Raw genomic sequence first — 14,218 nt, 5'->3', positions numbered from 1 at the left:
TCGTGTAACGAGACCCTAACTCAAAAACAACCAAGACATCAGAATGAAAAGGTCTTACGTCAACCCTTCAGAATACCAGACAAAGCCATGGGACCTGAGGTAGAGTTACTTCCTTGTTTTCTGAAAATGTCTACTCCAAACACAACCCTTGAGCAGTTGCTGGTGGCAGGAAGATGAAGAGAAAATGTGAGGTCAAGGGAGAGTCACATAACGCAGAGGACTGGGCTCCTAATGGAGCCCCCTCCGGCTAACGAGACTTCATACATGTTTAATGAGCCCCACGCCCAGTGACAACAGAGCGGAGGCTCTGAGTGGCTGCCAGCGCCTAAAATACCACCGTTTAGGGTATTTTATAAAATGTTGGCTGATTTCCAAAATGACTGAAGGGCTCCGTGACCATCATTTTCTTTCCAGGCCCACTCCCTACTCTACCATCGTCTCTCAGAGTGAAGGCCAGCAGGCAAGCACAAGGCTACTCGGGGTTGAAGTCAGAGAGGTCTCTGGACCTACATACTAAGTCCTCAGTGGTTTTGCAGGGGGTTGGAGGTATCACACATATGGCCCAGACCTGAGAGAAGACCTTAGACCACAAATATGGCTCAAGCAGATTTGTCAACACTCTTAAAACCAGGAAGACATGTCTCCCACTGTTCACTCAGTCAGACTGCAGTTTCCAGGAACTTATACACTGGCCAGAGTGGGAAGTGAACAAGACCCACAATTCTTGGGTGCACATTCTATAGTGTATCCTATAGTCAGAAGTGAAACAAGGCCACCCAGGCCCTGGACAAGGTACCACTACTCAACCTGTACCTCAAACGTCACAAACACAGCAGCCCCAGACTGCCCTTTGGGTCTCACACTGCTCTCTCCAGCAGAGGCAGGAAGAGTTCCTCCCCTAAGTTGTGGGGTTTAGGATGGCCGACGCTGACCACATTCTGGCTTACCTTCAGCCCTGGAGAGAGAACCTGTGGGTGGTGGATCTGGATGAGTGTAAGTGTCACAAGTACCACGATGCTCACAAGCAGGACCACCAAGGTGACGATGGCTGGAGTCCTCGAGAGGGCCCTGAAGCCTGCAGTGAGGAGCCAAGCACAGCGAGATCCAAAAGTTGTTCTTTGACCTCCACGCACACATGCACACGCGCGCACGCACACACACACACTCATCCCCGAAAGTAAATATGTAAATGCAAAATGGAATTTTAAGTGCACATTGAAAACCTGGGTTTTCTACGAAAGCATGATACAATCTTTTCCTTAATTTCGGTGAAAGAAGTTAGGACCGTAGTTCTCAGCGAGTGGAAACCATGCTGTTTATAAAGCCGGTAATCAGCACAAATGGGAAGAATGAACCCCTGAAGGTATGGGGAGGGAGTTCATGGGGAGGGAGAGGTGGGCATCTTCTGTAGTGATTGGTGTGCTCCCCATGTTAACAGGATTATGGGGGGGTGACAGCGCCCGAATTTGTCAAAACTCCACAGTCCTTTAAAATCCTTTGGGGGGCAAACTTGAAAAGCAAAAAGCAAAACAGCTTCTTTGGTACAACTCCCCTTTTGAATCTTGTAATTCTTGATAATTGTATTTGTGCTGGGCCTGGTGGTGCCCAGCACTTGGTAGGCAGAGGCAAGTGGATCTCTGTGAGCTCAAGGCCAGCCTGGTCTACATAGTTCAGTGTAGGCCACTAGGCTTACTAGGGTTCCGTCATGAAGCCCTGTCTCAAATAAATGAAAGAATTCCATACAAAACATTAAGACATAATCCCCAGCTTTCAGAAGGTGAGATTGGGAGTATAACTTAAGGCCTATCAATTTTCCTTCTATTAATCACCTGTAGTTTTACAAATATAAAAGCTAGTTAATTAAAACATTGAAGTCGGTTGGGCTTGATACTACCGACCTACGGTTATAGCACTCCAAAAGTGGAGAGCTCGGAGGCAGAGGGATCTGGGATTCAAGTCTAGCCTCTGCCACAGAGAAAGTCCAAAGTCAGCCTGGGTTACACGAGAACCTGTGTACTGGATGGTTTTTTGTGTCCATTTGAATAAGCTAGAGTTATCACAGAGATAGGAGCCTCCCTTGAGGAAATGCCTCCATGAGACCCAGCTGTAAGGTGCTTTCTCAATTAGTGATGAAGGGGGAGGACCCAGCCCACTGTGAGTGGTGCCATCCCTGGGCTGGTGGTCCTGGGTTCTATAAGAAAGCAGGCTGAGCAAGCCAGGGAAAGCAAGCCAGTAAGCAATATCCCTCGATGCCCTCTGTAGCAGCTCCTGCTTCCTGACCTGCTTGAGTTCCAGTCCTGACTTCCTTTGGTGATGAACAGCAGTGTATAAGCTGAATAAACCCTCTCCTCCCCACCTTGCTTGTTGGTCATGATGTTTGTGCAGGAAAAGAAACCCTAACTAAGACACCCTGTGTATTAAAAAAAACAAAAACAGACTAACAAACAAACCTTATCTAAATAATTCTCTTGGTAGAACTTCTAAGGCATAAATACAAAAAAGTACTTAGTGGCTGAAACGTGATATCATAACAGAAGATAAGGAGATATCAATATTTCTCTTAAAATTGGCTGTTTAAGTGCAAACTATTTGAAATAAACACTCAACTCTTCGGTTGTATTTCAAACATTTAGTCCCTCACGGCGGTGGCCCTGTGGATTCGGGATGAGGTCCTTCATCTCATTTCTACAACCCCATCCCTTCCAAAGCCATGAGTGCATTCAGCCCTATTCCAGAACATTCCCTCTTATTACTCTAAGGCCTGTGATTTACTTCCTCTTTATTTCTACATTTTTTTTTTCCTGGAAGAAAACAAAGGCCTCATGCACCACCACCGTAATCAAATTAGACACAGGCCCATATCCAATTGCATCGCCTTGCTCATTGCATGAAAAGTGGTCAGCGGAAAGTGGGGTGGGTTGTCCAGAAGAGCCAATTCCTTCTGCCTGTTAATGAGGACAAATGACAGACACTTCCTGATGGCAAAGGTGACTACCTAACACCACCTTCTCCTCCCTTGTCGGGGTGGGGGTGGGGGTGGGGGAGTGTGAACAGGTAAGGCATCCACGGAAGACTGGAAGATGGTTTGTCAATATTTACCAAAACTCAAAGCTTACTGCCTGACCCCAAACTGCACTTCTGGAAACCCATCCCACTTCACTTAACCCGTTCATGTGAGGTGACTCATCTCGAAAGTTCAAGCGGCCATATAGACCTGGAGGAGAGCCTAATCCTGTGGCATTGACCCTCGGAGCATCAGAAGGGGCCCTGGATCACTTCTCTGTGCTTCTTTTTTTTTTTTTTTTTTTGAGCTGGGAACCGAACCCAGGGCCTTGTGCTTGCTAGGCAAGCGCTCTACCACTGAGCTAAATCCCCAACCCCGCTTCTCTGTGCTTCTGAATACAAAGTCCCCAGCCAGCCAGGAAGCAGTGAATCTGCAGAGATGAGCTCACAGTTGTTTTCAAACCACATCAGTGGCAATCTCAGAGGCTTAAGGGACCCCCCAACCCCCAACAAGACCTGATAGTGTTAACCTGCCAAGTTTAATCTACCCAAGGAAAGAATGTAACTGATTAGCTTGTACGTGGAATGTTACGGTGTCTGTTAAAATTCCAATGCATTTTGGGGGAAACGTGCAATGCAATAGAAACCATAGTCCTAGTTGCTCTTTCCAAAAATATTCATATAAGTATAAATTGGTCTTTTGCCCTCAAGTCATGCCCTTTTGGAAGCCAAGAGTCAGCAGTTTAGGGCATAGTTAAGGAACCTCTTCAAGGGGAGGGGTGTGTGGAATGTAAGCAGTATCTTGACCACAGCCAGGGGCTGGCTTCCAGGATCCTCCAGCTTCAGCACTTTCCAAGTGAAAAGCTGTGATTACCTTCAGCAAACACTTAACCCAGCAAAAAAAGCTCATTACAAAGTGACAGACCAGGCTGGGTCTCATTCATGAAGACACACAGCCTAGTGCTGTGAAAGAGATGTGGAAGGGCTGGGCAAACACTGTTAATTGCAGGCGCCTACCCGAGCCTGGAGAGGAGGTGAGGTTAGCTGAGTGGATGCCTCCCACCTCCACAGAAATAGATGGGGGAGGGGGGAAACTGCTGGGGAGCCGGGAAGCCAGGCAACCAAGCTGGGCATGCTTGAAAGTGTGTGGGAAAGTTGGGGGAGGGGAGAGAGATAGTCAGAGACAGAGAAACAGACTGGCAGATGAGAGGAAGAGGGGAGAGGGAGATAGAGACAGAGGGAGAGGAAGAAAGAACAGGAGGGGATGGGAGAGGAGGAAGGGGAGGGGAAGGAGGAGGGGGAAAGGAAGGGGAGGGGGAGGGAGAGACAGACAGACACAGAGAGACAGAGACAGACTGATAGATGAGAGGGAGATACAGAGACAGAGGGAGAAGGAAATACAGAGACAGAGGGAGAGGAAGAGGGGGAGAGAAAAAGGGGGAGAGGAAGGAGAGGGGGAGGGGGAGAGGTGTTCCTGTGCAACCTATCATAGTACTCAGGACACTCCAACTCTATCAGGATTCATCCCCACGTCAACAATACATAACACAAACCTTACACATAGCTAGGTAAGGAAACCACAAGAGCCAAAATAATGGATTATACAAACAGGAAAAACCATTTAAGCCAAGCATTCGTGTCAGCCCTTGTTTCCTGCGGCCTTGTGGAGAAGCATTACTTTTATCTGAAGAATGCCAAGGGTGAAACCTAGGTGAGCCACGGCGTCCGGGATAAATGATAAACAGCCAATTCACAGCGATACGATGGAGAGCTACTAACCAACGCTGGGATTCTCCCCGGATCTGACAAAACCATGCTAGCCATCCAGTGAGGGACACTTACCTGCCTGTTCACAGGGCTGGCGGGTCATCACCGTAAACATCTTCAGTCCGAGCTGTAGGGGTAAGAATACAGAATGAACGTGTGGCTAAGTTTGCACGTATTAATACTGAGCACACCGTCATCTAAATCGAAGCCTTTTTAGAAACAGTGCGGTCAAACCAGAACTTCAGAGACTGATGGAAGTTGGAGCTCCAACCCCAGCATCCCCTCCCCAAACGTAAAGCTGGAAGAATGGATTGGTTAAAACTACAACTAGAGAGCAATTTTGAAAATAAAACCACAAAACCGTGCGTGTGTTTCTTCTTCTTTTCTCCTTTGGGTCTCTCCACCTGTGAACAGCACCGGGGCAGAGCGAACCCCCTCTTAGGAATATACACAAGGCTGGGGCTGGGCTGTACTTCAAAGCACACCAGCAAAGCCGGTTCGCATTGGTGTGTGCTGGTGGCTGCCAGCATGCAGTCACCCTTAAAGACCCGAGGGGTGTCTCCAGCTCCCGGAGCCGAACACCGGCAGACAGCTGTCAGGTCCTGGGGATTAGGGTGGGGATCTAGGAGTTGGCCCGTCCCCAGCACCTGCAGGTCTTGGGGCGTTTCGTGACGCGGTGTCCTGTGCCTGTCAGATGACAGTGCCCAGCTCCCCGGGTTTCGGCTCCAGCCTGCGGTCCTCTGTGGGAAGCTGTGCCGGGTCCTTCTCTCCCTGCTTCAAGCCTCCCGCAGCCTGCTCCATCCCACTCCTGCGCGCCGGTCCAGACCTTACCTGCGCGCTGCGCTCGCTGCGGATCGCTGAAAAGCGGAGGCGCCTCTGGGGTGCGGGAGGCGCGGGAGCCTAAGAGGCGGAGCGAGGTGGCGTGGGTGGCGCAGCCTGCTGGGGCCGCCTCGGCGCGGAGGCCAGGACCTCTTTCACCTTCCCAGGCTCCTCCCTTCCACTTCACCCCAGCCTGCCCTGCAAGAGGATGGAGGGGGAAATCATTGCCACGTGGGGGGTAGCCAATCCTTTCTGGCCTTGTATTAGTTAATTCCCTCGTTGCTATGACAAACTACCTACAAAAGGGACCTGAAGGTGACTCACGGTTGTAGGTACTGTCCTTGATGGCCGGGAAGGCACGTTGGCAGGAGTTTGGACAGCGGCCACACCGTCAGCAGTCAGTACCTGAGACCCCAGCCTGACACACTGGTACCACCCTCGTTTAAGATGAGTCTTTCCGCCTCAACTAACCGAGCCTAGACCCCTAGTCTCAGACGTTCTCAGAAGTGTGTCTCCTAGGTGATTGTAGATGCTGTCAAGCTGACAGGGTTAGTTATCTCAGTGTCCCACCAGGACCCAGCCAGATAGCTTCTCACACTTTTATCTTCTAACTCCCTGCGCAGTCCCCTGAACCCAAGGCAGAAGAGGAGGCGATGTGACCTTGCCTCCAGTCCCAAGAGGCACCCCCTGTGTGGTAGTTTGAATAAGTTCGGACCCCATAAATTCACGTGTTTGAATGCTTGGCCACAGGAAGTGGCACTATTAGGAGGCGTGGCCTTGGTGGAGGAAGTGTGTCACTGTGGAGGCGGGGCTTTGAGCTTTTAAATGCTTATACCACGCCCAGTGTGAAATAACTCCAGTCTCCTACTGCCTTATGATCAAGATGTAGAACTTTTGGCTCCTCCAGCACCATGTCTGCCTGCACACTGCCATGCTTCTCACCATGATAGTAAGAGACAGAACCTGTGAAACTGTAAGCCAGCCTCAATGAAATGTTTTCGTTTATAAGAGTCTCCGTGGTCCTCATGTCTCTTCACAGCAGTGAAGCCCTAAGACACCCAGCCTGCCTGTCTTCCACCTGTCAAGACAAATAACCTTTTAAAAAGAAAAGATGTATTATTATGCTTATATATTGTTTATTATATAGTATTACCTATGCTTATTATGTATTATGTGGTGTGTGTGTGTGTGTGTGTGTGTGTGTGTGTGTGTGTGTGTGTACCATGTGTGTATGGGCACCCATGGGGCTTCAGATCCTCTGAAACTGGAGTCACAGGCAATTGTGAGCCTCTGTTGTCAGTGCTGGAAGGCTGAAAGGAGAATGGAGCCTAGTACCCTATTTCATATGTTGTTTTGAGACAAGGTTTGCCTATGTAGCCCAGGCTGGCCCTGTACTTGTTCCTGCCATAGCCTTCTAGTACTGGGGTCACTCTTGGGCCACCGCACATGCTACAAGGTAACTTTATTTTCCTAGTTTCCCCCTCAAACATTTTTGGAGGGAAAAACAGAACCAAGAGCCACTCTGAGAGCCTACATGATTCTGTGCAGACCGCTTAATCTCCCTGGGACACGGGTGTGCCATGCAGAACACCTAGAACTGGGTATGGTGAGTAGGCAGGTGGGGCCCGGTCACGTGGGTGCATGCTGGGGAACACAGGACAGTGCAGACATGCTCTCAAGCCAATCTGTGGTGTGATTCCCAGGGACCTACTTAATGGGGACAGAGAGGTGGTGTTCTTCATTCTGAACGTCACTGAGTCAACAGTCAGAATGAAAACAGCTTGGAAGAAGCCCAATAGGACAGATGACAAAGAAGGGCAGCCTGGGGACTGCAGAGACCCAGAGGACCTGGGAGCCCACTTCTGGTGCCACCTCTTAGCTCCTCTGAGGGCCCAAAGCTAGAAGCCCAAGTGAGAGGCTGTCCTGTTGTATTTCCTGTTGCTTGAATAACACTCTGACCAAAACCAACTTAGGATAGGAAAGGGCTTATTTGACTATACTTCCAGGTCACAGATCATCGATGAGGGAAGCCAGGTAGGAACTCAAGCAGGACTGCAGACAGAAACCATGAAGGAAGTCTACTGGACTTCCTCAGCTTTCTTATACAATCCAGGGCAGCCTACTCAGGGAATGGTGCCACCCACAGTGGGCCGGGCCCTCTAACATCAAGACAATCCCCAGTAAAGATATCCACAGGACAACCTGACCTAAGCAATTCCTCAATTGAGGCTTTCTTCTAAAATGACTCTAAGTTATGTCAAATTGACAATCAAAACTAAGGAGGACTGAGGTCTTGGACCATCTGCCTGTGGCTCAGTAGGTCTGGAAGGAAGGGCTGAGGGCAAAGGCTGCCTTCTAAAGATCCACTGGTTTGCTCCTGTGCAAGTAGGGCTGAAGCCCCTGTAGGAAGGATGAGAGGGCTTTAAAAGAGGAATTCCTACTTGAAAACCTCTGAGCCTAGAGGGAAAAGCCCAAGCCACGGCCCTGTAGCAATGGTGTGTGTGTGTGTGTGTGTGTGTGTGTGTGTGTGTGACTGTATATATATGTATGTGTGTGCATGTGTGAGTGTGTAAGTGTATGTGTGTGCGTGGCTGAGTATGTAAGTGAGTATGTGAGTGTATGTGTGTGAGTGTGTGAGTTATGTATGTGTATCTGTGGGAGTATATGTGTGAGTGTGTAAGTGAGTTATGCATGTGTATGTGAGTGTGTAAGTGAGCTATATATGTGTGTATGTGAGTGTGTGAATGTCTGTGTGTGTCTGAGTATGTCTGAGTGGGAGTGTATGTGTGGGAGTATATGTGTGAGTGTGTAAGTGAGTTATGCATGTGTATGTGAGTGTGTAAGTGAGCTATATATGTGTGTATGTGAGTGTGTGAATGTCTGTGTGTGTCTGAGTATGTCTGAGTGGGAGTGTATGTGTGGGAGTGTATGTGTGAGTGTGTAAGTGAGTTATATATGTGTATGTGTGAGTGCGTGTGTGAGTATACATATGTGTGAGTGTCTGAGTGTGTCTGAGTATGTGTATGGGTGTGTAAGCGAGTTATGTATGAGTGTGTGAGTGTATATGTGTGTGAGTGAGTGTGTCTGAGTGTATGTATGAGTGTGTGTGTGTGTTCACAAGAAGCAGTGTTGGATGGAGACGGTCCCTGCTGAAGGACTGGTATATGATCTGCTCTGGGGGAAGGGGTGCTGTCTACACTATGAGATTTATTTTCTTTGAACACTATGGAGCACTGGAACATAACACGTGCTAAAAACCTGGGTCCCTATGCATCCAAGGGTACAGAAGTCCACTGACTGCCGCTGGCACACCACCAGAGATCTGCTCTAAGGCATACATCTGACAGTAGCAACTCTGGAGAGCTGCTGGGAACCAAGAAACATTCTTGGGCCAGGGCACCTAAATGTATCTAAAAATAACCGAGGTCTATCTGAGCCTCCTTTCCTTCTTGCTCGCCTCAGTCTACGGGACTCTGAGTGTCAGCCTCCTTTGTGAGCGTCTTCAGTTCTCCCTTTAGTTCCCTGCAAGCTCAGCTCTGGTTCACACTGAACAAACATCTCTGCAGCTCCCAGACTAGTCCAGTAACTCAGAGGCGCTTCACCGTCCCCCTGAAAGCACACATATTGGAAGGCACAGATGCACACTGCATCCATCACCCTCAGCTCTGGAACACAAGCACGCATGGACATAAGCCTTCAGAGCGCTGATCGCAGAGTGGCCCGGGTGTCTTCCCTGCTATCAAGGCATGTTAGAAAGCTTCAGCAATTACACAGGATTGGGTACAGGAGTCTATTATGCCGTCTGAGGAGCCCAAGCAGACTAATTGTGGAGTTTAGACTATGCCAAAGGAGAGGCTGATGCTGAAACTGCTGGCTCACCGGGAATGGATCCTAGCGTTCACTGTGTCTCAAAATAGATTTTTAGATGGGTCAGAAGTTGAAACATAAGAGAAGAATGCAGTGTACTATAGAAATACAGAACCCTTATCACTGGTGAGGATGCGTCTCTCCCAGCATCCGGGGGGCGGGGGGAGATGGGAGAGGGGGCAGGGGTGTGTATGGTGGGGTAAGGGTGATAAGTCTGACGACCTGAATTCCTCCCCAGGACTCACATGGTGGACAGAAAGGATCAGTCCTGCACAGTGTCCTTGCCCTCCACACATTTGCTGTGGTGAGCATTACCCCCAACACACACACACACACACACACACACACACACACACAAAATAAACAAAAACAATGTCCTAGCCAAGAGCTCACACAATGGTAGAGTTAAATCCCATTGGACTGTAGAATAATAGGAATATCAAAAATAGAAAAATAAATGACTTGCAATAGACAAGTTTCAGAAGAAGTGTAAATGACTGGTACGTTTGGAAAAGAGGCTCAATTCCAGTTTTCCAATGAAAACTTTATCATGTATGAGTGTGCTAAGTATATATATGTATGTGTGTGTGTGTATGAGTGAGTGTGAGTGTGAGAGTGTGTACTGTGTGAGTGTATGTGATTGCGTGTGTGTTAGTGAGTGAGAGTGAGTGTGTGTGTGTGTGTGTGCATGTGTGTATGTGTGCGTCTGTGTGTGCGAGTGTATGGGTCTTTGTTTGTCTTCATTCTTTTTTTTTTAAATATTTATTTATTTATTATGTACATCCATACACTTTCTGTCTGCATGTGTGCCTGCAGGCCAGAAGATGACCCCAGATCTCATTATAGATGGTTGTGAGCCACCATGTGGTTGCTGGGAATTGAACTCAGGACCTTTGGAAGAGCAGTCAGTGCTCTTAACCTCTGAGCCAACTCTCCAGCCCCTGTCTTCATTCTTTGACACAGATTTTCACTCACTGTTTAGCACAGGCTGGCCTCAACCTTACAGCGGCTCTCGTGTAAACCTCCCTCCCTCCTCTTGAGATTATAGCAGTGAGCCACCTCCCCCAGCTTAAAATCTTAACATCTTTGGAGAAAATTTCTTTTGTTTGTGATTATTTTTTAGACTTATTTATTTTATACGTATGAGTACACCATCACTGTCTTCAGACACACCAGAAGAGGGCATTGGATCCCATTACAGATGGCTGTGAGCCACCATGTGGTTGCTGGGACTTGAACTCAGGACCTCTGGAAGAGCAGCCAGTGCTCTTAACCGCTGAGCCATCTCTCCAGCCCCTATTTATTTATTTATTTATTTATTTATTTATTTATTTATTTTTAAAGTCAATGCTGGCTGTCCGGGAACTCCCTATATAGTCAGGCTGCTCTTGAACTGACAGAGATCAACAGGCCTCAGGAGTGCTGGCTAAGGCATGTGCCCCTAGGCCTGGAATAAAATTCCTTTTTAGCAGTGTTTCAGAAGGCTGTGTAGTTAGGTGCTATCGTCTAACTTTGGCGAAGCTGTCAGAAACATGCGTGGGAGAAAGTGTCGCTGGGAACTGGAATTCTGCACATAGAAGAACTAACCTAGATCTGTGTCCCTTCAAAATGGACCAGAGGACTCAAGTTTAGGCCTGGAACTGAAATCTATAGAGGGAGGTGGGTAAAGCACCCCAAGTTATGGGCACAGGTGAGGATTTTCTGACGTCTCCACTGGCAGCAGAAATGATCCTGAGAATTGACAGGAGAGGTCATACAAAATTTAAAAGCTTCTGCACAGCAAAGGAGACAATCAGCAGTGTGCAGTGGCCGCTGCAGAGTGAGAGGCCTTTGCCAATAGCACACCAGATGGGGACTAGACGCCAGGATATAGAAAGACTCACAAAGTCCAAACACGGAAGAGTCCAGCCACCAGGTCACTGCGGGCACTAAAAACTGAATACGTAGATCTCGGAAGGAGAAATGCAAATGGCCAATAAATACAAGAAACGGTGGTCAGCATTCTTTTTTTTATTTTTATTTATTTATTTTTTATTAACTTGAGTATTTCTTGTATACATTTCAAGTGTTATTCCCTTTCCCGGTTTCCGGGCAAACATCCCCTCCCCCCTCTCCCCTCCCCTTCTTTATGGGTGCTCCCCTCCCCATCCTCCCCCCAACAATCTAGTTCACTGGGGGTTCAGTCTTAGCAGGACCCAGGGCTTCCCCTTCCACTGGTGCTCTTACTAGGATATTCATTGCTACCTATGAGGTCAGAGTCCAGGGTCAGTCCATGTATAGTCTTTAGGTAGTGGCTTAGTCCCTGGAAGCTCTGGTTGCTTGGCATTGTTGTACATATGGGGTCTCGAGCCCCTTCAAGCTCTTCGAGTTCTTTCTCTGATTCCTTCAACGGGGGTCCTATTCTCAGTTCAGTGGTTTGCTGCTGGCATTCGCCTCTGTGTTTGCTGTATTCTGGCTGTGTCACTCAGGAGCGATCTACATCCGGCTCCTGTCGGCCTGAACTTCTTTTGCTTCATCCATCTTGTCTAATTGGATGACTGTATATGTATGGGCCACATGTGGGGCAGGCTCTGAATGGGTGTTCCTTCTGTGTCTGTTTTAATCTTTGCCTCTGTATTCCCTGCCAAGGGTATTCTTGTTCCCCTTTTAAAGAAGGAGTGAAGCATTCACATTTTGATCATCCGTCTTGAGTTTCATTTGTTCTAGGCATCTAGGGTAATTCGAGCATTTGGGCTAATAGGTGGTCAGCATTCTTGACCAACAAGAAAATGCAAATTGGAGCAGCTCTTTGGAGATCCCGAGGATCTGTATCTTGCTTCAACAGAGTTTGGATGGAACAGACCCGGGGACTCCCACTTTATTAACTTCCAGCCGCCTTGCAAGTCTCTGCAGTCTCGGCCTCCAGGACCATCTCCTTGCCGCCTTTGGCTCCTAGGACCAGCCAGCACCGTCTTCTCCGTTAGCCCCATACTCCGGATCAGCCATGACCTCTCAGATTCGTCAGAATTATTCCACCGAAGTGGAAGCTGCCGTGAACCGCCTGGTCAACCTGCACCTGCGGTTGACCTAACTGTCTCTGGGCTTCTTTTTTGATCGGGATGACGTGGCTTTGGAGGGCGTAGGCCACTTCTTCTGTGAATTGGCCGAGGAGAAGTGCGAGGGCGCCGAGTGTCTCCTCAAGTTGCAGAACGAACGCGGGGGGGCCTTGCACTCTTCCAGGATGTGCAGAAGCCATCTCAAGATGAGTGGGGTAAAACCCTGGAGGCCATGGAAGCTGCCTTGGCCCTGGAGAAGAACCTGAACCAGGCCCTCTTGGATCTGCATGCCCTGGGTTCTGCCCACACAGACCCTCACCTCTGTGACTTGTTGGAAAGCCACTTTCTGGATAAGGAGGTGAAGCTCATCAAGAAGATGGGCAACCACCTGACCAACCTCCGTAGGGTGGCAGGGCCACAACCAGCGCAGACTGGCGTGGCCCAGGCATCCCTGGGCGAGTATCTCTTTGAGTGCCTCACTCTCAAGCACGACTAGGAGGCCTCTGCGCCTTCCAACGGGCTCCCTACTCTGCTCCCCACCAACCACCTCAGCACCTCCACCCGAATGAACCTCTAAAGCCACTAGGCAGCTTTGTAACTGCCCTGGAGCCTCTCCAAGTCTTGGGCCAAGTAAAAATAAAGCTTTTTGAAACAGCAAAAAAAAAAAAAAAAAAAAAAAAGCAAATTAAGGCTGCCATGATCCCATCTCACACCCCCGGACATAATGATAATTACTAGGAATCAGAGTCCAGGAACTACAGAGATGGCTCAGCGGTTAAGAACACTGACTGTTCTTCCAGAGGCCCTGAGTTCAATACCAACTACTGTAATGGGATCCGATGCCCTCTTCTGGTGTGTCTGAAGACAGCTACTGTGTACTTACATACATAAAATAAATAAGTAAATCTTAAAAAAGAAGTCAGAGAGCAGAGATGGTTCAGTACTTAAGAGGGTTTGCCACTTTTGCAGAGGACCCAAGTTCTGTTCCCAGCACCACATCCAGCAGGTAACAATGTAACTCCAGCTCCGGGAGGATCCCATTCCCTTTTTAGCCTCAGTGGGCACACCCACACACTCACACACACCCACACACATAAGTAAAACAAACAAACAAATCAGAAAATAAGACTGACCACACATGCTGGTGAGGAAACAGGAATCCTGATACACCAGTGGTAAGGATGCAAATTTGTCCAGTCACCTTAAAGATCAGTGTGGAAGTTCCTTAAAAAGTTAACAACTGAAGGACCATGTGGCTCAGCCAGAGCACGCCTGGGTACATACACAGGGCTCTGAGTCAGCAGCACACATGCTCTCCCACATCCCTGTGCCTAGCTGTACTCTCTCTGGAGCCAGGAAACTCCATCAGAAGCTGAACAGGTAAAGAAGTTGCAAATGCGCTGTCGAATGGGATTATGTCATCTGCAAGGACGTGCACCGTACTGGAGACGCCGCGTTAACTGTAACAAGCCAGTCTCAGAGAGACAAATACTGCATGTATCCTTCCATATCGGAACCCTGATTTAAAATTATATGCGGATAGCTATGTGTGCTGTAAGGGGACTCGGGGGAGGGGAAAAGGAAGCTGGTGGTTTGAACAGGTTTGTCCCCATTCCCTGTTTGTATGCTTTGACATAGGGAGCGACAGTTTAGGAGGTGTGGCCTTACTGGAGGAGGCGTGGCCTTGTTAGAGGAAGTGCATCCCTGTTGGGGCGGGCTTTAGGGTT

The 14,218-nt window shown here is 48.6% G+C and overlaps 1 protein-coding gene and 1 pseudogene across 4 annotated transcripts in view; one reads left to right on the top strand and one right to left on the bottom strand.

Annotated features, from left to right (window-relative positions):
* The window catches only part of Entpd3 (ectonucleoside triphosphate diphosphohydrolase 3), a 31,714-nt gene extending 26,066 nt beyond the window's left edge, over window positions 1-5,648 (bottom strand). For 2 of the 4 annotated variants that reach the window (NM_001433860.1, NM_001433861.1), the window contains 3 exon segments: window positions 948-1,075; window positions 4,846-4,897; window positions 5,602-5,648. In NM_001433860.1, coding sequence (NP_001420789.1) covers window positions 948-1,075; window positions 4,846-4,885 — 168 coding nt within the window. In that variant the 5' untranslated portion in view covers window positions 4,886-4,897; window positions 5,602-5,648. 4 annotated transcript variants of the gene reach the window in all.
* A 6,782-nt stretch (window positions 5,649-12,430) lies between these two features.
* On the top strand, window positions 12,431-12,987 carry Ftl1-ps5 (ferritin light chain 1, pseudogene 5; annotated as a pseudogene).
* The last annotated feature ends 1,231 nt before the right edge of the window (window positions 12,988-14,218 follow it).

This window comes from Rattus norvegicus, chromosome 8, assembly GCF_021556685.1.
Source record: "Rattus norvegicus strain SHRSP/BbbUtx chromosome 8, alternate assembly SHRSP_T2T, whole genome shotgun sequence".
Lineage (NCBI taxonomy): Eukaryota > Metazoa > Chordata > Mammalia > Rodentia > Muridae > Rattus > Rattus norvegicus.
This window is presented reverse-complemented; position numbering and strand designations above follow the sequence as displayed.